Here is a 27,103-nt window from a genome sequence, read left to right as displayed (position 1 = left end):
ATTCTTTTATTGGTGCTTTTTCAGTTGTGTAAGGAAAAGGGCTGGGTATTTTCATTTTCATCATCATCTCTTTTTCAAAAGCAATTGGACATTGATACCAATCTGTGTTTCTGCTGCTTGTGTAAAAGAGAAGCCATCCTATGCCACCAGCAACCACTGTTATCTGGTTTTAAATGTCAAGTACACTTCAGCATAGAAAGAAAGAAACTGAGACAACATTCAAAGAGGAATATATTAGAGCCAAAGGTAAAGTCCAACAATCTAAGTGCCCATGTCTTCAAACAAGGGTTAGGAAAAGATTCATCAACAGAAGACTAAAACATTTTGCAGCTTCTAACTTATCTAACCTTGTGATTTATAGCCACATATCATGTTTATATGTATGATGGTAGTATTTGTGTTGGTGCTGTGCCAGTGAATAATGGAAAGTAATTCAGCTACTTTAAACGGAATCATTTAAATCACTTCAGCTATGCCATTCTCACTTTATGTAATTCCTTTCAAGGTCTGGGCTCATATTTTACTGGCCTCAAGGATGTATAATTATGTATAAACTGTGTTATATGCTTTTTATTTACACAAATAATCTGGCCTGTTATTTATACGTGGTTTCTCTATTTCAAAGAGAAAAAAAAAGGTAGACATCCTTTATCTTTTTTGTTCATTCAAAAATAAGTTTATGATTGCTTATCAAATAACTACATTTGTAGAATCAGTATCATTTGATGGTGCTACATATTTATGATGTGTTTTCATTTATCCTAAGGTTTGTTACACATTTAGCATTGAGATTTGAAATTATTCAGCACCCTTTTTGAGGCAGTTTTGCAATAAGCCATTCAGACAGCTTCCTAGGAAATTATTTACTGTGGTATTTTACTAAACCTAGTTTCCTAGGACATTAACAGCTATTATGAGTGCTTAATAAGTATGAATTGAAAGAGAGAGAAAGAGAAAGATAGACAGAGGAAGGAAGGAAGGGAGGGAGGGAGGAAGGAAGGAAGGAAGGAAGGAAGGAAGGAAGGAAGGAAGGAAGGGGGGAGGGAAGGAAGGAAGGAAGGAAGAAAGGAAGTTCAAATTAGTTGGGAAATACAGGGTTTAACAAAGTTAGTAGGAATATTTACCAGGATTTTTTCAGTTATATTGTGTTAATACTACACCAAGGATTCCTAAAGATTTAAACATATTTGATCATTAATATTTTTTTCAAATGGAAGTTTTGTATTTCTTAGTCCCCAAATCCACACTGGTGTGTTAAATTACACAGGAGTAGTCTATTTTAGTATTGAGTTTGCAGGGCAAGCTATATTCTAAATACTGTGCACTTGTTAACCTGAAAATAAGAGAGGTAAACAAGTGTTTATTTGGGATCAAAGAATTGCAATTTGGGGAGCACAGATTCAGGTTGAAACTCATAAAGTACCTGCTTATAGGTTGAAAGCAAGAGCTTTTATGAGGAAGAAAGAAAGGGGATATTTATATACTTTGAAGAAAATAAACAAAGCTTTCTACAGACGTGAACTAAGCTACTCTTGGTTATATGTTGATTGATTACCAGATTCTGTCTTCAGAAAATCTACGATCAGTTTTGTGATCAGGATATTCATTCTCCCACAGACTTCTCAAGCAGTTGCTTAAAACAGTTGTCATTTTACCAAGTCCAAAGGTTTGGACAAGGTTCAAATAAAGATGGGTAAGTGAGTTTGTCTGCAGTGACCACTCCAACTCAGTTCTTAAATAGCCCTAGTCATGTCATTTTTTCACACACTGCAATGGCACTTTGCTCTTAGCCATTGACAGCCTAATCTGTGGCTTTGTGATCCAAACTGAAAGATACTTGTAGATTTGATTAACTGAATTATAGCTCACAATGTACTACTAATATTATAATTGACTATTAAAATATCTTAAACATTGATATAATTTAAGCCTTAATTAGGACTGATTTAAAGACAATAATATTTACCTATTGATCACCAATTTGTTGATTTTTCAGGTTTTTTTCTCATTTTTCCTAATCTTTCTTCAGCCAGAAAGTTGTTACTCATTCCAGTATATTAATGATTCCAAAAGACACTTAATTTCTAAAATTACAGTTTTGGGTCAGCTTATTGGCTAGAACCTAATTCTGTACTTTTTCATTTATTAGGAAAGATCTTTAAGATAAGTGAGAAGCTACAGTGTTTTCTGTATTATTAAAAATGATTATTGTCATTCAAACAATTGTGCTTCCACTACAACTTTATCTGACATAAAACTTTTGCACCTAGAACTCAGAAGGAGCTAGATTTAAACCCAGATATGCTTTGTTCTTACGCAACTACTTGAGGTCTATACTCCTGTTCCATCCTAGCTTTCTTTATTAGTAGTAGTATTTTCATCATTGTTGTTGTTTTCATTTTTCTTAATGTTATCTCTTCTTTCTCTATCTACCCCTAATTCACTGATCCTTAATATTTTTACTACCTTGAACAGTTTTGCTTTGATAAGGTCCCAAAGATAAATCTGCACTTCATGGGAAATTGTGATATATAAATCTGTTACTTAGAATTAATAAGATAGATTTTTTAGCACATGTGATTAGTTTATGTAAGATTGCCATCCATCAAGTAATTCATTCAACAAATACTTATTTTTAAATTAAAAAAAAATTAAGCTTATTTATTTTGAGACTGTGACAGAGAGAGCAAGCAGGGGAGGGGCGAGAGAGGGAGGGAGAGAATCCCAAGCAGGCTCTGCACTAACAGCATGGATCCCAATGTGGGGCTCGAATCCATAAACCATGAGATCATGACCTGAGCTGAAACCAAGAGTCAGACACTTAACTGATTGAGCCACACACATGCCCCAGCAAATGCTTATTAATTCAACAAATACTGAAAAACTGCTGGATGCTAGGCATTTGGAAATACAGTGATCACCAAAAGAGGGTCTCCACCTTTTTGGTGTTACTCTCAAAGAAAAGAGGCAACTCTAGAGCTTGAGGTAGTCTGAGGGATTGAAGAGGACTTCCTATGAGAGGGGTCTTAAAGGATAAATATAAATTAATCATACTATATCGAAACTAATATATATGTCCTTAGAAAAATTATGGTCAGTGGGCATAAGAAGACATGTTAAATCTATTCTGCTATTGCACTACATGTTTGTCTTGCAAAGGCTAACTGTATGCATGACACAGAAAAATGAGATTATGACACAGGTGACTGCAGATTAAGCCCTGGAATTAACACATTTAATCCACATCATTTGTATGTATGTGTGAGTACACCTGCCAAGATATTTGGGAATACTTTATTTTATATCATATAGAAAATCTAATTTTTCTCAGTGAAATTGAGTATAGACTGTCACAATGCCTTTGTTGCCCACCCTAAGAATAGAATATGGAGAATTTGCTTGATAAGATTGATGTAGGCTTTATTAATTTTTCTCAAATGTATAAAGTTCTGGGGCTCTAAAATTTACTCAAAGGCATAATCTCTGACTCTTTTAGCTTTGAAAGTATTGAAAGTTTTATAATTTCTTAGGCAGTATGTATTGTGTCAATAATTTTAGGTATTGCCTTTATGCCAAGCTACAGAGCAAGAATTGATTTTCTGTTTGGGAACACTACTTCCTAGATTATAATTTCATGGCTGTGATTTATCACACTGAGATTGCCAGATCTTGGGTATTTTTAAAAGGTAAAAGTCATGAAACAATCATTTGAAAGTCAATAGTTGCCTGTAAATATGTTTTATAACTTTTAGCATATTATTAGTGGCATGTATTGTATTAAAATCTTACTTAGCGACAACTTGATAGCCACTTTTGATGTGTTATGATCAACCCCAGCTGCTTATATTTGTAAAATTGCATTTTATAAAGATTGCTTAGATACCTAGAGACAAATTGAAGACATTCTGTAGTTTTGCTTTGTTTTGTTTTGAAGAAGTTCTGATATAATGCAAATTTTTAGAACCAAATATACAGTCATATTTTCATAAATTTTCTTTTAAGTTATATTTGAAAAACATGTACTCTCTTTAAATGGTCACAAATGGAGATTTTTACATACACACTCTTAAAACAATACATTAGGTTCTAAATATTTTCTGTGATAATGTAATAAGATGCATTTTATAGTAGTAGTCTGATTTAATCAAATCCCTAATCATTTTCAATGACGTAATTTCAATCTAAAAGTAATTCCCATCTTATTGATACTACTATACTAAAAATATGAAACTCTTATTATTGAAAAGAAGTTTATTTTAAAAAATAAGAAAGATCATAATAGACAAGTTGTTATACTTGACTGTACATTTGTTCACTATTTTTTTCATTGGTGAAATGTTCTTTATTTTTTAAATGTTTATTATTTTATTAAAATTTACTATTAATAAATAGCATTTGCTTTTGAGAGAGAGAGAGAGAGAAAACATGAGTAGGGGAAGGGCAGAGACAGAGAGGTAGACAGAGAATCCCAAGCAGGCTCTAGAAGTGGGGCTCGAACCCACAAACTATGAGATCATGACTTGAGAGCTGCAATCAAGAGTCAGAACCTTAACTGACTGAGCCACCCAGATGCCCCATGAAATGCTGCATCTTAAATCACATGTGAAAACAAAAGTAAAGAATCAAAAGGAGAAATGTGAATGACATTAATGGCATGCTGGAAAGGTACCAAAAACAGACAATCAAGTCAGTCTTTTCTTTTTAAGGCTAAAGAAGTACTTTGAAATTTTGCATGAGCAGATTTGCACTTTTCTAAAATTTTAAGGAATAAATTATGACTTTTCTAGGGAACTGGAATTTTTACTATTTAATATCATTCCCAAAAGTGTAACAAAATATTTCACTATTCCGGTTTACAGCTTAGAGTAGATAAATGCAGGTATATTTGAAATTTTAACCTTATTAAAAGATGACGGAAATGAAGAAAACAGCACTGAACTAGAAGTCAGACCATAGTTCTTTTACACCTTCTAATGTGTGGCACTTAGAAAACTAATTTAAGCTTGAGCTTCCATACATATTAAACATGAATGTTAAATTAGATATCCTATAATGGTTTTCCTAGTATTGATATAATTGTTTATTGATAGGAGTATTACATACAATTATGCAGTAAATTTTGGTGACACATTAATGAGCAAGAAAGACAAGTACTGTTCCTGCATTCTTAGATTGTACTAACCTCAAATATAATTATTAAACTAAGATGTACACAAGAGATTATGTAATCTCACTGTTATTGCTAGGCTTAATGTTCTTCTTAAGATATATTCCTTAGTAATTATACTAGTTAGCATGGTTTCAGCTTTATGTGAGAGAGACAACTAACTCAAAGTGTATTAAATAGTAAAAAAAAATGTTATCATGTCCAATAAGAAACCTACAGTTAGTGAGCAGGTTTTTAGTGTTAGTTAATTCAAAGAAACAGTGACATTATCAAGGAGCCAGGTCTACCCCATTTTTTTCTCTTCAGTTTTTTCTTCACAGCTGAGTACCTTTCTATGCAGAATCCACCAATAGTTTCAAGATGTACATTATGTCAAAATAACATTCAAAAGACAGATGTCTTTTTCCAGAGAGGGAACATGTCCTTCAAGAAGCTCACCAGTCTTTCTGTTGTTTCATGGAGCCATGATAGAGCCAGAGTTTGAACAAAATTTGTTTTTGTTTTTGTTTTTTCTTGTTCCTATTTTAAAGAAGAAGGAAGGTGTGAATCAGTAGTGAACAGACAACCAACAATGTCTGATATATATATTCTTTTCCTTTCAGAAACTGCATCAGTTGATTCTAGAGTTTCCATTTTGGTTCTTTGTTTTATAGTTTTCATTTCTCTGATGAGAACAACAATCTATTTATTTATGATGTCCACTTCCCTTTTAAGGGTTTGAACATATTTATAATAGTTGCTTAAAATCCTTGTCTGATAATTCCAGCATATGGGTCATCTCATAATATCTATTAATTGTTTTTGTCTCTCTTTTTTCTTCTTTGCATATCTATTCATTTGAATCCAGACATTGTGGATTACCTATTATTTCTTTCATTTGAGAGAGAGAGAGGGAGGGAGTGAGGGAGGGAGGGAGGGAAAGATAGCACACAAGTGAGGAAGAAGGGCAGAAGGAAAGGGAGAGAGGAGAGAAGAGAAAGGAGAGAGAGAGAGAAAGACAGAGAGAGAGAGAGAGAAAGAGAGAGAGAGAGAGAGAGAGAGACTCTTAAGCAGACTCCACACTCTACATGAAGCTCAACACAGACTTGATCCCATGACCCTGGGATCATGACCTGAGTCAAAATCAAGTCAAAATCAAAGTCAAAATCAAGCCTGAGTCCCTGGCTTACTTATATCTGAGAGTCTGCATTTTGTTGTCTTCCTTTAAAGAAAGAAGACTATCGTTCTAGCATCTGGTTATTCTAAAAGTGGATCAGACTGATGTTTGGGGCTTTTTTTTTCTTTCTTAAGTTTGGAACTCTCATATATCCCAGTACTGTATGACTTCTTTGTTACTGGCAGATACTCTCCTAAATCTGCATGGACACGAAAACTGCAGCTTCGGTTTTAGCAGACTGCAGCCAAGTTCAACACCCTGAAACCACTACAGTGGCAACTCATATAATTATTGCTGTTTTAATTTTACCCTTTTGGCATCTTGGAAATTTTTCTGTCTTTCCCTCCTGCACTGTAATATGTTTAAAAATAAATGTGCTTATAATTCATCCAGTATTTCTTCATATTTGGAGCAGGAGGTGGAGTGTAGGTCAGCTCAATTGAATGTGTTCCCAGAGGTTTCTCCAAATTAATGTTTTAACTGTATTGTGGTAAGTGCTGCAAAGGAAGGCTTAATAGAAAAAAGGAACCTGTGTGTTTTTACATAGATGCAAAAGGTGGGGGGGTTCCTTAGGAAGTGTTATATTTTAAGGGGAGATATGAAGGCACAAGGGTAAGAAATACTTTTTCATTCAGATAGAAACACATAAACAAAGTTCCTGAGGCAGGATGAAGTTTGGCACATTTGAGGGCCTGTATAAAAGCCCATGTACTTGGAGCTTAAAAAACAAGAGGGCACCTAGGTGGCTCAGTCAGTTAAGTATCTGACTTCGGCTCAGGTCATGATCTCATCTTCCCTGATTTTGAGCCCTGCATAGGGCTTTGACAGCTCAGAGCCTGGAGCCTGTTTTGGATTCTGTTTTTCTCTCTTTCTCTCTCTCTCTGCCCCTCCCCAGTTCATGCTCTGTCTTTTTCAGTCTCTCAAAAATAAATAAACATTTAAACATTTAAAAAACAACGATGAGACAATTGTTACAAAATAAGATACGGTATGGCAGACAGTTGCTAGACTATGGAGGACCTTGTTAGTTATGTTAAAATATTTGTATTTTAGCTTACCTTTCTCCATATCATGATTTTTTTCTACCCATCACTTCAGATAGTAATGGAATCCTTCTCAAATGTAATTTTATATCTAAATGTTAAGTGTTAACAAGTTGTCATAACCACTATACTACTGTCGAGGGATGGATGCTGGTCCTGTCCTTTCAGTAATACAGCTAAATATCCAACTATAAAGCAATTTTATATACAAGGTTTTCTTCCCTAAAGACAGTTTCAGTGAACAATATATTTTGAAAGGAAATATGAGAAAAATAGCTTATTTATTAACAGCCTTATTAAACAACAGTCTTCCTGTAGCTAGTTTCTTACACAGACATTTTTAGTTCTGGAATGCCAGTCTATTAACATAGATTTTTACTTCTGTCCCTATATGAAAAATATTCAAGCTAAAATTTAATTCACCATAGATAACCCAACCTTTTTTAGATGCAAATTAAATAAAAATAAGTTCCCAAAAGTAAGGTTTTCAGAAACTATTCTTTTCTACAGATCTACTTAATGAAGCTTCGGAAAGCAGGTATATATATATATATATATGCTTATTGGTGATGGTGGGCAAATAGAGATTACCTTTACTTTTTCATTCCTTGGAAATCTGCTTCAGAAATTATAGCCATATTATATAAAGTGTAAATCATTGAGATCCTTATGGCCATAGATATGTCCTATAATGAAAGGTGTCAGTGTGCTAAATAAGGAATAGTTCCTTTGACAGCTAAGGGCATCAATCCTTTGCAACTGGCATGATCTTGTATTTTGATAGTCATTTGGACTATTATATTGGGAAATTTCCAAATGATGTGGGTGGAAAGAAAATTTCTCACTATCAAGATGATAGTGCTCCTTTTGACTAAATGAGAAAAAAATCATGAAAATTATTTTATTTTTTCCCTGATAAGGAAGACTCCTTTAATAATTCTAAAGTTAATTTTAAGACATCCATTTTCTTATTAAATTTGTCATATTTAAAATAGAATAGCAGCAGAACTTTTCAACTAGCTTGGTAGAAAATTCCTATCACACCAAGAATTCCAGTGACAAAAGTACAGAGCCAAGTTCACTGTAGTAATTTAAGTTAAATGTTTATAGTGCCAGTTGCAACTCAAATTTTTCTTGCTGAAACTTTATTTAATGTAATGTTTATGAGCTTTGGTGTTAATTTTACTCAAAACATTCATTTTTGTGGTACTTACAGACTGAGAAAGGTCCATAAGTTTCAATTCACCTTTATCTAAATGTTGATAAACTTTTTAATTAAACTTAAACTTTTTATTTTGAGACAGTTATTGATTTAATGCAATTGTAATAAATAGTAAAAGAATGATTCCATGTACCCTTTATCTGAACAGCTTAATCTTGATTCCTGTGCTAATCAAAATATTCTTTCTCTCTCTCTTTTTTTAATGTTTATTTAATTTATTATTTTTAAGGGGCAGAGAGAGAGGGAAAGAGAGAGAGTATCCCAGACAGTCTCCATGCTGTCAGCACCTGACACAGGGCTTGAACTCATGACCCCTGAGTTCATGACCCCAGTCAAAATCAAGACTCAGATGCTCAACTGACTGAACCATCCAGGGGCCCTTCTTGTCTCTTGATTCTAGCCATTCTGACAAGTGTAAGGTAACATTTCCCTGGGTTTTGATTTACAGTTCCCTGATGATGAATGCCATTGAGCATCTTTTCATGTGTCTGTTACCTGTATGTATGTCTTTTTGAAAAAAAAAAAAAAAAGTCTATGTCCTTTGCCCATTTTTTATTGGATTATTTGGAGTTTTTTGGTGTCACATTGTATAAATTCTTTATAGATTTGGATATTAGTTTCTTACTTGGTATATCATTTGTAATATATTCTATCATTCAGTAGATTGCCTTTTCAGTTTGGTTTTCTTTGCTGTGGAAAAACTGAGTGTTAAATTTTAATTATGAAGACTTGAACAGTACTCATGATCAAAAAGACAAGTGAGAATATTACTGAGCAATTCTACTGAAGATTCATGGAGTTGACACAGAGCGGGTGAACTGTATATAAATGTGTTCAGTGGTGATTACAATGTCTTTCTTCTTTGTTTGTAATAGTTATGGTGATTAATGAACCATTGTATCAGGCCTCAGTATCCCCCTCTCCCATACCCCTACCTTTTTGGCCAAGTTAAGGGACTATCTATGTTTTTTGTTACAATGGATTTTTTTCACTTTTATGAAACTATAATAATTCAAAGCATTGGCAGACAGAGAGCTGTATGTCCCAAAGTGCACAGATTTTATTATGCAGTGAGCACGGCTAATGCAAGGACAGCAGAGTATCTGAACTAGCTTTATCCTCCTGACCTTATTACGGGTGGTCTATGTGAGAGGACACTATGGCTTCATATTAGAGATTTTTCCTTTTATTGTCAAATACAGGGATATATTCTTTAGGTGAATTTACCTAGAATCACTTGGGTATTTTTTGGCCCAATAAAAGTCTATTGTAAAAAGATTGATCTATTAAATACTTAACAATTGTAAACCTCAGTGGCCAATCAATCAGAAATGTAATGCTTATAAACATACAACAGGATGTCTGTGGTGCCCTATGCAGCTGAGTAGTAGCCCTGTTTAATAGTCCATTGCAGGGGCACCTGGGTGACTCAGTCAGTTGAGCTTCTGACTTCGGCTCAAGTCATGATCTCACAGTTCATGGGTTCAAGCCCCGCATCGAGCTCAGTGCTGATAGCCCAGATCTGGAGCCTGCTTCAGATTTTGTGTCTCTCTCTCTTTCTCTGCCCCTCCCTTGCTCATGCTCTGTCTCTGTATCTCAAAAAATAAACATTAAAAATATATTTTAAAATAATAGTCCATTTCACTATTTACCTCAACCTAATTAAGAATGATTTTGATTATGGTGGTCTTGAAGCCATCTATTTCATTTAGAAGTCAAATGTTTTGAGCTGAAAATACCTGTTTTTCATATATTAAAGAATATTGCAGTTGACTCTTAAACACCTCGAGGTTAGAGGTGCTGATGCCCTGCACAGTCCAGAATCTGTATAACTTTTGCCCCCGCAAAATTATCTCCTAATAGCTTATTACTGAACAGAAGCCTTACCAATAACAATTAACACATATTTTGTATGTCATGCATATTATATACTATTTTCTTACAATAAACTAGAGAAAATGTTATGAAGAAAATCATGAGAAGAAAAACATTTATATACTGTACCATATATTATAAAAAAAAAAAAATGGACCCACACAGTTCAAATCCATGTTGTTCAAGGTAACTGATATTTTTTCAGTACTACCTACTGATAAATGTGGTGAGTGTCTTGAGGTCAGTGACTGTATCTTGTAAGCCTATATCCTATTATCCAACTTCAGCCATTATTGCTTACTGGACACAATATGGATGTTTTATATAATTGTGAAAAAATGCCATCTTTCCCTCTTTTTGGAAATAAGAATACGTTCAGTCTTTTGGAGTATACGACAAATGGCTAATTTATCTTCTGAATGCATTTCTGTACATAGCCCATTGTTAACTATCTAAAATTTATAGAGATTCTTAGATTTGTATATGTTAAACTATAATCCACCAAACATCAGTAAACTCCTTAAATTAGTCACAGATCTTCACACCTGTATGGTTTCCAAAAGGTTTGTCAGTCTTCAGTGATGTTTAGATCTGTGATTGGACAAAGAGGTTTGAAGAAATAGCAATCTAACTAAAAGGAATTATAAAAAGAAGCACTTAATTATTTTATTGTAAGAGTGTTAGGGAATTTTAACTATGGGTGGCAGCCTTGCAATGTATAATAGTTCACTTTGTGGAAAAATTTGTAACGAGAGATATATTGCATAGATTATTACCAAAAATTATGCTTTACTCATATACTCATTATTGTATTCATTTTTTCAACTTCAGTTATACACTTATATACTGAGCCTAATATATGCCAGACAGCATGGTAGTTCACAACTAAAACTTGACAAATTTTTGAAAATTCTATCATAAATAAACTATTAAATCTACTGTGAAATTTAAATTTTATATTCCATTTTATTCTTATCAGTCTTAGAGAAAATAGGATAGAAGACACTAAAATGGACACTTTGACAAAAGGGTCTCAAAATTTTCAAAGACTAATACTAAGAGGAAATGAAACCCATCACAAGGAATTTTTTTCTAGCTCAATACTGACATTGATCAACAGCTTGGAAAATATTGCTTTGAATATGTTACATTGTAATTTTGTGTTCTTTTTTTTTTCTTATTAGGAATCTTTCCCTGAAATTAACAAAAGACATTGATCAGGAAGTCAGGTGTTCCCATATGAGCCGAATGCCCCCCAGTCCATCTTCAGATTGGCCCCTGCAAGGTGTAGAAGAAAATGGAGGCCTAGATTCTCTACCCTTCAGATTGATGTTACAGGACTGCACAGCCGTCAAGACATTATTATTAAAGATGAAGAGAGTTCTTCAAGAGGTAATTAATGGTTTACTCTAAGATTAATGCCTTTCAGTGCTGGTAGGCAGTGGAATCTGTAGACTGCTTAGTCCCTGCTTTTCTCAATAATTAAGTGCATGACACTGGGCAGGGGTCAGGTGTCCTCTTGCAGTTTAGCTCTCTCATTTGTCAAATGAAGGATGTGGAGCTCTGGTTTATAAGGTACTCTTAAGTTCTAAAATTCTATGATTCTATGAAGGAAGTGAAAAAAAGAATAAAGTGACATCAAACCTGGGCAAAGTTTATTAAAGAGAAATGGGCATCAGCTATTAAGTTACATTTCTATGTTACTATAAAGCTATTGAGAGACCTATTAAATGGACTTCATTTTAATCATACTGAGGCCTTTATTTGTATGATACCATAAAAGAAGTTTAGTCATTTTTGTTCTAGTGAAAAACAGTCTAGTAAAATTTAATCTGAATATTTGTTTTTACCCACTGAATACATTTGCTTTTCTACATTTGTACTCAGGTAGATGATGAATTTGTTAGGAAAATTCATGATGGATTTTTTAATCTGATTGCCCAGTAATCAGCCGTTTTTTAGGATTTAAATATGTTATGGATTTATTTATTATTTTTTAATGTTTATTTATGTTTGAGAGAGAGCGTGTGTGAGCATGCAAGCAGGGAAGAGGCAGAGAGAGGGGGAGACAGAGGATCCAGAGCAGGCTCCGCTCTATCAGCACAGAGCCCGATGCAGGGATGGAACTCACTAACCGTGAGATCATGACCTGAGGTGAAGTCAGATGCTTAACCAACTGAGCCACTCAGGCGCCCCATGGATTTATTTTTATAATTACTACTATTTTCTTTGGGGATTTCTATAAATAGTATACACATTAACATTATTTCAGAGATGTAAAGTGAGAGGTCAGAAATTTTACATGACTTTCCTCTACTAGGTGTGAATTCAAGACAACAGCTTGATATTTCTGAATCCACAGTCACTCAGCTTTTTACTATATCCCATTATTCAATTGATTTGTCTTAATTGATAGGAGATGAAAGTAAATAATGTGAGAACAGGAAAATACAACTATTTAGAATGAGTAGTAGTAGTAGTAGTAGTATGGCTTCCTTACGAAGATGATCACTAATAACTTGCCTTTCTAACAATTAAGTAATAATAATGTTAGCAGCTTCCACTAGAGGCCAAAATGGAATCAGAAAGAGAGAGGGAATTTAAGAGAAATGATACCATAGACTATTGGGGGTATTCAGTCATATGTTCTTATCAGTTGTTCAAATAAAAACTGGAAGAAATATCTGCATTCCATACCAGTTTATATTGCCAGAATCTATGCAGTGGGGTGTAGGAGCAGTGTTTTTATATTCAATCACTGTTACAATTTCAGGAATTTTATGAGCTGGCAGTTAAGGACTTTCATAAAAATTAAATTATGTACACTTTTAATGAAGCACATTATATTTTTAGAAGGATAATCCATACTTGAAACTATCATTTATTATTTATTTTAGTATATTCTACTATTGACTATACTCATGAGCGTATTTACATTTATTGGCTGTATATGTGAAAATACTTTATAATAGCTACTGTGTATATTTTCCAATTTTAGATTCATTTATGGCATTTTGGTAGCTTGAAATCAGCCACATGGGAGTATTATGCCACAGAAATTGACAAATACTACAAATTAGGGCTTCTGGTTTTTGTAAGCCTATTAAGTATTTAAGAGCATACTATTATATGTATGACTCTGAGGTTCCTGTACTGACAATGTAAGTGCTTTGTTGTACTTGTTAAATCTCCCTGACCTTTGGTTTAACATGCAGCCTGAATCTCTTTGAACAGCACAAGCTTAATAACAGCTGTTCTATTAAAAGATATTAATCTCAAAGTCTGTAATGTTCAACTGTTCATCTTTCTACCTCTCCTTTGGTTTGAGTTTTAATTAAAAAATCAACAAATAAAAAAGAAGTAGGAAGAACTGACAGGAAGTGTCAAGGGGCTTTCTTAGGATACTTAATTTTATAATTTAAAAATATTTAGGGATATTCACTGTAGCGTCAAAGTTCTGAATATATTGAGATTGTTTTTATACTTCCATCTGTTTTTATTCTTTAATGAATATTTGAGGAAACTGAAGATAATTTATTTTTAAAGCTCATGTATAATGAGCAATAATTACATGTTTGTTAAGCCATTCAGAGAGCAGGGTCTTATTCTTTATTGTCAACATTAAAAGCAATATTATGATTAGAATTGACAACTGTTCTCATTGTCTTTATAATAAATGCCTTAAAAGAAAATTGTTTATTTAAATATTCTTGGGGCACGTGGCTGGCTCAGTCAGTAGCGCAGGTGGCTCTTGATCTCAGGGTTATGAGTTCAAGCCCCACATTGGATGTAGAGATTACTTAAATAAATAAGCTTTAAGAAAAAGCTGTTCCTAAGCCAGGAGTTTTCAAATGAGAGTTTATATTTCATTACTTAATTATTTTTTTAGCTGCAGAAGATCTCAGCTATTTGATTTTTAAGATAAAATGGAACTAAAGATTTTAATATATCACATTAGAAAATGCTCCTATTTGAGATTTTTCCTAATGTTCCTCTGTTGATGTCTTAAATTTTAATTTTGAGATAGGTTAAATATGGATATTTTTAATGGAACCTCACATTTTTAATTTTGTCCTCCTTCTTTGAATATCAGTTACTATTAAAGTGCCTGGGCATATTCCCAAAAACTCAAACATTAACTCCTTTATATAAAGCAAAACAAAACAAATAAACAACAACAAAAAAATAAATAAACCCTGACTTTGGGCCCTTAGAAATTCATTGTCACTTTAGCAATAGCGATAAACGTGACTGTACCAATGGGGGAACTATGTCATTTTTTTTTCCACATAATTTGTTATTTTTGTTCCATTTGTTCCATTTGTTATTTTTTTTCCACATAATTCTATTAGCTGTCAAAGAAGAGAATGTTTAATATCTACGGAGATAGTTTCTGTTCTGTTTCCTTTTAGCTTGTTCTGTTTTCTTTGCATTCTCTCATGAAATTTGCACTATATGGTAACTAACCAAGAAGGCTATGCCAAAGAGATTTCAGGTGAGATGAGTAGTATAATTTCTAGAAAGATAACAGCTAATAAGAATATTAATCTAAGGTCATTTGTAATCCCCCACTACCACCCTTGCCTTTTTAGTTTATATTTAATAAATGAACACTGGGAGTGTACCTAGCAAATTTCCTGAATCAAGAAACATTAAAAAAAGTTAGATAAATGTTAAACAAATTTTAAAAAGTTAATATCATGAGATGAATCTATTCTAACAATGTAACTACATTAGTGAAAAATCAGAGAATCATTTATTTGAGAATCAATATAATTTACAAAACTATACAAATTTAGAATGGTAATTAACTAAAAAGCTTTTACTTATTTTCTTTTTTTCTCAACAACCTAGTAATCCAACTTTTTAATTTTAATATCTACAAAAATAATAATAATGGAAAATTTTGAGGTATTATTCCTTATTTTTAAATTTTAATTATGATTTATAAATATATGATGAAATTAGGATGTTTTGAACTCCACCATTCATCACTATTCAATGGACATATAAGAGTTTCTTGTTTTTTTAAAGATATTTCAGTAAAATAATTCTAATGATTTTATAACTTACATTTTTTTTATATCAGCACATCAAGAGCAAATGAAAAGCCTATAGAATAGTAACTCCAGCAATGGATAATTACAGATGGGAAAATTAGTTGGGGAGTCATAAACTAAGGAAATTTACCAAAAGCAAGCAATTACCCATGTAAATATAGATAGCAGTGTAATAATTAGACTTCACTTTACATTTACTTTTGAAAATAACAAAATAACAAGTTTCTGGTATCTGCTTTATGATTGTTTGTTTTTGCTTTCTAAAAAAGTTTGTTTAATTTAAAAATTAGAAAAGATGTACTATTAAAACTGAAAACACAAGAAAATAAATGGCTGTACTGTCAGATATAAGACATGTTATCAGAATCAAAGGCCTGTGTTTCATACTGATAAAGAGTCAGTTCATCAGGAAAACATAATCATACATATGGATGGCTTATTTATGTAGCTTGTAAATTTATGGTATAAAATTTGACAGAACTAAATGAAGAAATAGACAAATTCATATCATTGTTGATTTTAACTCTGTTCCCTTATAATTGATAAAACTAAATGAAATCAGAAAAGTTTCAGAATATTTGAACATTATCAACTTCTTTAAACTAACTGGCATTTATAGATTACTGCAATTAATAATAAAATTATACATTCTTTTCAAATGCATGTAGAACATCACCAAGACAGAGTACATACTAGGTCATAAAAGAAGTCTCAATTAATTTCAAATGTAGACATCTATGGAGTACATTTTTTTTAGAACAATGGAATTAAATTAGGAGTCAGGAAGGACAAAATAACTAGAGATCAACTACTTGGAAATTAAACAAAAAATTACTATATAACTCATGGATCAATTTCAAACCTCAAGGGAAATTTTAAAGTGATTTATTTATTTGAGTGAGATGATAATGATGATATATATAAGATGAAAATCTAAAATTTGTAGTATAGCATTGCAACCATAGTTAGAAGGAAGTTTATAGTTTTAAAAGTTTATATTTAAGGGTACCTGGGTGGGTCAGTTTATTGAGCTTCTGACTCTTGATTTTGGCTCATGTCATGATCCCAGCATTATGGAATTTAGCCTCACATTGAGCTTGTGCTGAGCATGGAGTCTGCTTAAGATTCTTTCCCTCTACCCTTCTCCTTCGCTTGTGCTCACTCTGTCTCCAAAAAATACTATATGTATATATAAAATAAAAGTTTATATTTAAAGGAAGAAAGTGCTATAATTGACAACCGAGGTTTTTTCTCAAGTAACTAGAAGGAAAAATTAAATCTAAAGGAAGGAATAGAAAGAAACATGAAGAACAAACTTAATAAAGTTGAAAAAAGATAATAGAAAATTTATGAACCCTAGGGTGATTCAGTTGCATAAGCATCTGACTCTTGATTTCAGCTTAGGTCATGATCTCATGCTTCCTGTATCAGAGCCTCATGTTAGGCTTTGTGAGGATAGCACAAAGCCTACTTAGGATTCTCTCTCTCTCTCTCTCTCTCTCTCTCTCTCACTCTCACTCTCTCTGCCCCTACCCCAGTCACATACACATGGGCAATGTACTTTCTTTCAAAAATAAACATTTAAAAAAAAACAAGAAAATTTATGATTCCTAAATTGGTTTTTTTCTGAGAAGTAAAAAAAAAAAAAAAAACTAAAAGAAAAAAAGAAACAAGTTACCAATCTCATCGATGAATCAAGGCAGAAATAACCAGTACAAGTCTTAAAGATATTGAAAGGAAAACCTGGTGATATTATTAACAGTATGACCACAAATATAAAAATATAGATGAAAGGCACAAATCTTTTTAAAAATCTAATTTTCCAAAATGACACAAGAAGAAAGTAAAAGTCTGCATTTTCCAATTTCTATTAAATAAATAGATGTTATTATTAAGAGATGGAAAAGAAGGAGAAGGATAAAAAATATTCAATAAAAAAAAGCAACTCCAGGAATTTTAGTGCTGAATTCTATCAAATATTAAAGAAAAACTTAAGAACATCTGGCTATCTCAGTTCGTTGAGCCTCAGACTCTTGATTTGCCTCAGGTCATGATCCCAGGGTTGTGGAATCTAGCCCCATGTTGGGTCTTAGGACCCATTTCTTCATGAATCCAGCACTAATGTCTCAGTTGTAATACAACTCACATACTATTGTGTAATTTAATGGGCTAAATGTGGCATCCAGAATTTCAGGCTGCAACATAGCAGATACACAGCAGATGGCACCCTGCAGAACCTCCAGGGCATACTCTGGAGTATGTGTTCAACCCTTCTGGTGGGGGAGGGAGACAGAGAACAGAGAGCCACTTAGGCAAATGGTCCTGTAGAAAGCCTGCAATTGTGTTTTTCTGAGATACTTTTTTACTGAAATTGTGTTTTGGTTTTGTTTGAAAATGAGAAACATTTATCTAAATGTGTAACACCATCTTTTATACACTCAGTGATTAAAAACAGGCATATATTAGATGGTAAAGATCACAGGTGTTTGAAATCATTAAGATCTATGAGTGATTCTCACTTCTGCCACGTAATAGCTGCTACAAGGTGATTAAGGTTTTTGAGTCTCTATTTCACCATATGAAACTTTATTAAATATCCTATAAGGTTATTTAGACAATTAAATAATAAAAAGGTTATCACAGTGAGAATATGGGGGGAAGTATCCATGAATATGAGTTACTGTGGTTACCTTGTTAGTATGATTATTAAAGACTGTGTCAACCCAGGTGACAAATATTAGACATTTCTTAAACACTTGGAAATATACTAGTAAATGTTATTTACTAGTACAAACTGTTGCATTTATTGAATAACAATTCATTATTGATCATTAGTAATAAAAGTTATATTAGTTGAAACTAAAGATAGAAGTATTATTCCCATCCATGGTTTTCTGGGCTTTCAACTGAGGCAGTACATTTAAACTGACGTTCTCTGGCTAAAGAGCTACTGCATGTCAACTAAATTTCCTGTTTTCAGTCAATATGTAAGAAAAGTTTTACGAGTTAGAAATGATGGTAACAGATCATGGCGGTAGCAGTTGAGGCAGTGAGAAGGAAAACAATGTGTGGTGTGTTTTGAAAGTAATGCCATCAATAATTGCTATGGATTGGAATTGGATGGTGATGGGAAGAGGAAAGCAAGTGTAACAGAGTTGTAATTTGAGTAATGGGCAACTGTTCTTGCCACTGAATTTGGGATGAGTAGGAGAGGAGTAACCTGTGTGAGACAGGAAGGAAACAAGACTTCTGTTTTGGCCAGGTTATGGTGAAGGTGTTTATTTAGACATACAGGGACTGTGTCAAGTAGAAATTCAAATTAATATGTTTACTAACCCAGAAAGATTAGGGCTATAAATATACATAGAATATTCAGGATTATGTAGATTCTGCTTAAAGCTATGGAAGAGAGAACTTATACCTAAAACTAGAATGAGAGGTTTCAATATTTAATGATGGAAAATCAAGAAAAAGAGTGTCTGATAAGAGGAGAAGAATACTAAGAGTTTTAATGTCAAGAAGCCAAGAGAGAACATGGCTTCAAGAATCACAACCTGTGGGATGGTTCTGACCAGTAAGTATGACAAGAACAGAACAGAACAGAACAGAACAGAACAGAACAGAACAGAACAGAACAGAGGAGGAGAGGAGGGGAGGGGAGGAGAGGAGAGGAGAGAGAGGAGGGGAGGGGAGGGGAGGGGAGGGGAGGGGAGGGGAGAAAAGAATCAATGGATTTTGGAAATCCACCAATTCCAAAGTAATTTACCTAAGCATTAGGAATTTCAGTATGTAAAATGACCTATTTGAAATGTTCATTTACAAAACAACAGCCTAGAATAGATATAGTAACCATTTCCACCTGGTTCTCAATTGTTAAATTATAGGGTCATTTATTTACAAGGCATTGCTCTCTGTGTTTGAAGGATATGAAAATGAATAGTACATGTCCTGAAATAATTTTCAAAACTTATCTTAAAGTAAGACATGTTTAGTTTTGGAAGGATATTATAAATTTTATTAGGCTAATTAAGAATAATAAACAGAAGTTCATTTTACATGGGTGTTCTCCATATGGAGGTATTATTTTTCCTTGAAAAACTGTTATATATATTTCTTAAGATTTTTATATTGCACAGGCAATCTAGCATAGTGATCACAATATACTAGTCTATAATGGAAGAGACTTCTCAAATTTGAGTATCGGTTCTCGCTAGGTGCATGCGACTCTGGGCAAGATACTAGGGTCTTCATAAAAATCTGATCTCTTTCAGAAAGGAATTACTAAGTGAATGTTCAAAAGTACTCAGTTTTTCCAAAGCTCTTATATCACATTACTCTACCTCTAATATATTCATGTAATAGAATGGTTTTTATTCCTGTATTATCATGTCCCATAAACAGTATTTTAAGCACAAAAACCAAGTCGCAGATAAATTCTTATAGACTATAGAGTTAAAAAGTGAAAAAGTTAAATAATATATTATTTAAGAATATATGTATATATACTAGTGTGTGTATACATATATAATATATACTAATACACTAATAGTATTAATAATAATATACACTAAAGCCATAAGAAGAAGTATGATAAGTTAAACATAATATTAAGATTACCTGTGTAGAGATAGTGGGAAGGAGATAGGTTAACATGTACAGTTAAGGAAAGGCTTACACAAGACTTTATAGATAACATTTATTATTATTACCAGTACATTTCCTTATATGTTTCTTTCAAAATCATTACATACACATAATATTTCTTATATGTGTTTAATGTTGCATTAAGAAACTCAGTCTTTCCAGGACTCCTGGGTGGCTCAGTTGTTTAAGTGTTTCGACTTCAGCTCAGGTCATGATCTCATGGTTTGTGAGTTTGAACCCCATATTAGGCTCTTTGCTGACAGCTCAGACCCCAGAGCCTGCTTTGGATTCTGTGTCTCCCTCTCAATGCCACCTCTCCCCTACTAGTGCTTTCTCTCTCTCTCTCTCTCAAAAATAAATAAACATTAAAAAATGAAAAAAGAAAACACAGTCTTTCTAAATAATTCATACCCTGAATGGCTTCCTGTCCACCAGCTCCATCCCCTACAACACTACTTCTTCATGCTAAAATTGCAGAAACATGTTGGCTACTTCTTTGCCATTAATGCATCTTGTGATATTTATTTGATGTCAAAATAAAAATAGAGCAGAATCAAGATAAGAGAGCCTATGCCTATCAGCCAGGTAATTCTTTCCTGGTATGTGTACTTATATTATCTACCAGTCATGTATATTATTTTATTGCTTATTTGAAAATGAACAGAGTCCAAAAAGACTGCAGCCCACAATGTAAACAGTAAACACCACTCTCTTATACCTGTTATAGTCATATTCAGTAATTAATCATATAACCACTAATATGGTTTTGCTATGCATGTCTCACTTTCCCTTTTCTTCATGAATCCAGCATTAATGTCTCAGTTGTAATACCACTCACATACTATTGTGTAATTTGATGGGCTAAATGTGGCATCCAGAATTTCAGGCTGCAACATAGCAGATACACAGCAGATGGCACCCTGCAGAACCTCCAGGGGATACTCTGAGTGTTCAACACTTCTGGTGGGGGAGGGAGACAGAGAACAGAGAGCCACTTATGCAAATGGTCCTGTGGAAAGCCTGCAATTGTGTTCTTCTGAGACACTTTTTTTACTGAAATTGTGTTTTGGTTTTGTTTGAAAATCAGAAACAAAGGCATATTTAATACAGTGAAAATGCCTGTTTTTAATCACTGAGTATATAAAAGATGATGTTACACATTTAGATAACATAATGCAATTGCTTGGAAGAAATATAAACATTAAAATATTCACATGTTTACAGATGAGCAAAAGTGTTTTAGCATCTAGTGACTCATTTAGACAGGGCAGTTATTCCTTAAGTATTTCATTTTAACCTTAATGAAAATAAAAACCTGAGAAAGCTATTGCTCTTATTTTAGTTTAAGTTTACTAATAGAAATATAGATATTTACTATTTCAAATATTGTAGTTTTAAGTAGTTCCTTTTTGTTGTGTTTTAGAGAAGTAGCTATTAATAAAATGACTCAAATTATATTTATGACAAATGGGTGTAAAACCAAGTAGATCTATTGGTCTTGTTCTCTTTGATTAGACAGCTTTGGAAGTATGAGCAGATGAGGAGTTTAAAAAGAATAACGAATTATAAGAAAGATTTGATTCACTTTCCTCAAAAATATTTAATATTTTGTTATCCATGGTCTTCATTAGAGGTCAGGTAATTTTTTTTTTTTTTTTGTAAAGTCCTGGCCATAAAGTCTGCACTGCAACTCAACTAGTTATAAGTAAAGAAAGCAACCACATAGCATAAATAAATGAGCACAGCTAGAGTCCTGTAAAACTTTATTTAGAAAAACAGGCGGAAGGCCAGATTTGGGCTCTGGCCTGAGTTGTCATTCCATACTACTTCAAAAAGAGGTGATTAAAGTATCCTGAGGAGGCATTGTGTAGGTAAGATCATTACTTTTAGGAGCTAGAACGTATAGTCTGAACCCTTTGTCTTTACCTACTAACTGAATGACTCCAGGCAAGTTAAACTCTGGGGATAATATGATTAACATACCACTTAGATTTGTTGAGGATATTAATTGTATTAATATGCTTAAAAGCATGGAACAGTATAGGACACAGAGCAAATGCCCAGGTTATATTAGTGAATATTTTATTATCTATCATTACAAAGTCTGAGGACCACTAATGAAATAAAGATCATGGATTTGCCATTAAGCAAATGAATTCAAGACTTAGATTTATAATAATTTAAAAATATTATTATTTTACTCTGTTTTATTCAGTTGCTTCAATGAGCTTTTGGTTTCCTCACAGATAACCAGAGGATAAAAATTATTATAAATTTTATTGTGAAGGTTAGATTTAAATTGTGTGTGGCAATGGAGAGGTTTGAATATTAGTTCCTTTCTCCTCCCCCCTCTTAAAAAAACAAAAATAAAAACAACTTATTCTACTACTAACTCTAAATTTGTTAACCAAATTAAGATTTGTTTCCAGCTTGATAGCATATTCATGAGACTTATTTCTTCTAGAACAGGCCCTTGATTTTGGTATTTCTATTTCTTAGATGCCCCAGAGCTAAAGCACAACCCTTGAGCTGTGCTGACAGCTCAGAGCCAAATGCAGGGCTCGGACTCACAGACCTTGAGATCATGACATAAACCAAAGTCAAACACTCAACTGACAGAGCCACCCAGGTGCCCCTATAAGTCTGTTATTATTATTTTTTTTAAGTTTTATTTATATTTTGAGAGAAAGAGAGAATGCTTATATAAACAGGGGAGGGGCAGAGAGGGAGGGAATGAGAGGCTTCACACTGTCAGCGCAGAGCCCAGTGTGGGGCTCAAACTCATGAACTCTGAGATCATAACTTGAACTGAAATCAAGAGTCAGATGCTTAACCAGCTGAACCACCTGGGCCCCTAAGTCTGTTTTAAATGATTTTCTTGCAAGAAATTCAGCTATAAAAGTAATTTTCAGGACACCTGGGTGGCTCAGTTGGTTAAGCAGCTGACTTCAGCTCAGGTCATGATCTCACAGCTTGTCGGTTCAAGTCTCATGTTAGGCTCTGTACTGACAGCTTGTAGCCTGGAGCCTGCTCACATGCTGTGTCTCCCTCTCTCTCTGTACCTCCCCTGGTCACACTCTATCTCTCTTTCAAAAAATAAATAAACACGAAAAAATTTATTTAAAGTAATTTTCTTAACTTCTGCTTCAGCAAACATACAATTCCACCTTTATCTTCAACAGACAATTCTGCTTTTTCTTCACGGTGGCACTTTGTGTAGACTTACCATCTATGGTTTAAAACATGTACTAGTATAAACTAGGATGAATTTTAATTGTAATGCAATGTTTAATTTTTTTAAATGTGTATTTATTTTTGTGAGAGAGACAGAGTGTAAGTGGGGAGGGCCAGAGAGAGAGGGAGACACAGAATCAGAAGTAAGCTCCAGGCTCCAAGCTGTCAACGCAGAGCCCAACACAGGGCTTGAACTCACAGGTCCTGAGATCATGACCTGAGCAGAAATTGGATGCTTAACCTACTGAGCCACCCAGGAACCCCATAATGCACTGTTATAGTAATTATATTATATTTATTTCCTCTTTAGGGCTTTGCAAAAAAATATGCAGTCAGATTGTTTTGTTTTATTTAACTCTGAATATCTAGCATGATTTTGACACATGGTTATAGATAAGGTGTAGACAAATTTGCTATCTACTGATATGCCTTTGTTGCCTTTGTTGGAACCTAAGGGTGTTTTGAAACCTAAGGCTGATTTTCCAATATTTTAGGCTCCCTCATTTACTATCCATTCTTGAGAAAAAAAAAATTAACAACTTGAGAAATTTCCTTGGCTGAGGCTTTGTCAAACTTAACTGCCACTGGAGAAAAATCAGTTGCAACCTGTATAATTTTGAATCATTTCTTCTGGACATTTCTCTGTACTATGTTGACATCTAAGACTATTCATTGTACTGCCAAATTGCTTAGTACCTACCAAAGCTATATTCCCCCTTAAGAAACCTACAGAAAAGGAAACATTTTTTGGTAATGGATAGTGGTCACAAAAGCACTTAATATTGCTGGGAATGCAATGTAACTGTGTAGACCACAGGCCAAGAAACTGCTGGCATTGATTTTGGGAGCAAAATCCCTGCAGATAACACCTGTCTTTGTGCATCCAGCAAAATATAATAATTTATTGTTGAAAGATAGTGCACAATTCAAGTGTGTATTTGAGAATATTGCAATATTCAGGAATGGAAGAGATACCAGGATTCAAGTATGTCGCGGAGTATGTGGGGGTATGTGTGGAGTGGGTACCCACATGTGTGTGCATGTTCATGGTGTCTGTGTGTTTTGGGGGTTGTTGAGTATGTGTAATAGAATGTATTGGGTTTGGGGTACAGAATGGAAAGCACTCTTAAAAATAGATCCAAAAACCAAACATCTTAAAATACTTATTTGTCATGCATTTACTTCCTTCCTGTCACATTAAATTTTACCCTTTTAGTCATCCAACATTGCAGAAAATAATGGGATGCTCCTAAAAGGCACACCAGGGCATATGTCTACATTCACAATCTTCTGAGTCCTTTCTCAGTACCTTATTGTTATGTCTTACCTCTTTTTCTTCATTAGATTCTCTTAATTTACTATTCCTCCTTTGATTTTGGCTCTGGCTTTCACCGTGTGTGTGTGTGTGTATTAGGGGAATTTTTGGTTTGTGTGGCCAAACAGAGCAAATCAAAAGTAACTCAAGCTTTATGTTAAACCCCATAAACATGTCTTCCCACAGGATTTATAATTTTCTAGTACTCTCCACCTCCTCCCTCACCCCACCACATTTCATTATTATTTTTAATTACAGCCAAAGACAAATGATGGTTTTCCATGGTATTTTTCTATTGGTATTTCTGATACCCATGGTCTCTCAGCTCATCATGCTTCTCCCCCAAATTGAATTCCTGTTTGTAGGATAACAAGTATTTAGCTTTAATTAAGAGAATTTATCTTCACTTATTTTTTAAATGTTTATTATTTATTTTTGAGAGACCGAGAGAGCATGAACAGGGAAGGGCAGAGAGAGAGGGAGACACTGAATCTGAAGCAGGCTCCAGGCTCTAAGCTGTCACCACAGAGCCCAGCGTGGGGCTCGAACTCACAAACCACAAGATCATGACCTGAGCTGAAGTCGGACTCTTATAGACTGAGCCACCCAGGGGCCCCTATCTTCACTTACTATAATGATAATTATTTTTTCCCAAAAGTCACCATTTTTGTGGCTTATTGTAGTTAGCTATTTTCCTGATTAGAAACTTCTGTGAGGCTTTTACTAAGTATGTACAGAGTGAGACAAGTTGACTACCCAGAACAGGCACCATGGAATGTTTACTGTATAATTACTGAGAGTATGACATGGCCAGGACTAATGACTCTATTCCTGTTACCCGGTTGGTCGCACAGTTCTTGTCACAGATGTAACAAAGAATTGGAGACCCGAGACCAGAATGGAGAGGGTTTATTGAGTGGATAAGTATAGTATTATTTCAGGAGTGAAAGTGGGCCACTGTCAAGCAAGGGCAGCAATGACAAAGAGAAGCTTTAGCTGCATCTTTTTAAGCCTGTTTTCTGCAAATGTAAATTTGGCTCTGATGGACATTTTTGATTGGCAGCTGGTGGTTATATAATATTTTGGCCTCTGCACATGCACCTACCTAGGATGTATTCTGTTATAATTATTTATGTATTGTGTATCTGTAAGTATCTAATGAGCTTTTCTTATGGCCTTAAAGGTAGGGGCAAGTTGCACCCCTTGTGCATGTGTTCAGCTCTTAGAAGTCCCCGTGTGACTTTAGAGCAGGCTCTGTGGCCAGGCCTTTCCTATTCTGTTCTTCAGAGGTGGATCTGAAGGTGTGGCTCTTAACCCTCAGGGGTGGCTCTGTGGCTGTGTCCAGCACCTGCCCTAACCCTCCATGCTTATGTCTAACAACTGCCTCACATTCCTGTTTGTGTTTAAGGGCTAATAATTCTATTAATTCTGTACTTAATTTTTTATCTCCTTCAGGTAGATACATATGACCATGTTGATCATTTTTAACAGGGTCTTATAAATATGAAAGAGCTATTAGTTTCTTAGAAATTTTCTTTTTACTCTACCCTGAAAATTAAAACATAAGATGTTGGAACACAAATGATCAGAGCTTTTTTCCCCAGGAGTATGTTGTATAAAAGGTACTATAAGTGAAATGTAGTGAATATTCAGTAAAATAAATCATTGTGAAAAATGCAATCCATTTTTAATAATTTAAAAACAGTATTGATGAGTCCCAAATGTATACAAAACGTTCATTTAAAAAAAATTAACACAATAGTTTATTTTTGCTCTTGATTCCCTTGCCTTTGGGGATGTGTCAAGTAAGAAATTGCTGCGTTGGAGGTCAAGGAGGTTGTTTCCTGCTTTCTCCTCTAGGGTTTTGACGGTTTCCTGTCTCACATTCAGGTCATTTATCCATTTTGAGTTTATTTTTGTGTGTGGTGTGAGGAAATGATCTAATTTCATTCTTCTGCATGTTGCTGTCCAGGTCTCCCAACACCATCTGTTAAAGAGACTGTCTTTTTTCCATTGGATATTCTTTCCTGCTTTGTAAAAGATTAGTTGGCTGTATACTTTTGGGTCCAGTTCTGAGTTCTCAATTCTATTCCATTGGTCTATGTGTTTGTTTTTGAGCCAATACCATACTGTCTTGATGATGACAGCTTTGTAGTAGAGGCTAAAGTCTGGGGTGGTGAAACCTCCCATTTTGGTTTTCTTCTTCAATATTACTTTGGCTATTCGGGGTCTTTTGTGGTTGCATACAAATGTTAGGATAGTTTGTTCTAGTTCTGAGAAGAATGCTGGTACAGTTTTGATTGGGATTGCATTGAATGTGTAGATTGCTTTGGGTAGTAATGACATTTTAACTATATTTATTCTTCTAATCCATGAGTATGGAATGT

At 34.0% G+C, this 27,103-nt stretch overlaps 1 protein-coding gene across 2 annotated transcripts in view; it reads left to right on the top strand.

The window, feature by feature from the left end:
• CCSER1 (coiled-coil serine rich protein 1) overlaps window positions 1-27,103 on the top strand; it is a 667,442-nt gene that overhangs the window by 407,159 nt on the left and 233,180 nt on the right. For both annotated transcript variants that reach the window (XM_039245368.1, XM_039245369.1), the window contains exon 6: window positions 11,648-11,855. In XM_039245368.1, coding sequence (XP_039101299.1) covers window positions 11,648-11,855 — 208 coding nt within the window. The remainder of the gene's footprint in view (window positions 1-11,647; window positions 11,856-27,103) is intronic.

The sequence above is a fragment of the Hyaena hyaena genome, unplaced genomic scaffold (assembly GCF_003009895.1).
Source record: "Hyaena hyaena isolate Hyena2069 unplaced genomic scaffold, ASM300989v1 scaffold_255, whole genome shotgun sequence".
In the NCBI taxonomy this organism is placed as follows: Eukaryota; Metazoa; Chordata; class Mammalia; order Carnivora; family Hyaenidae; genus Hyaena; species Hyaena hyaena.
Note: the sequence above shows the minus strand (reverse complement) of the source record. Positions and strands in the feature narration are given on the sequence as shown.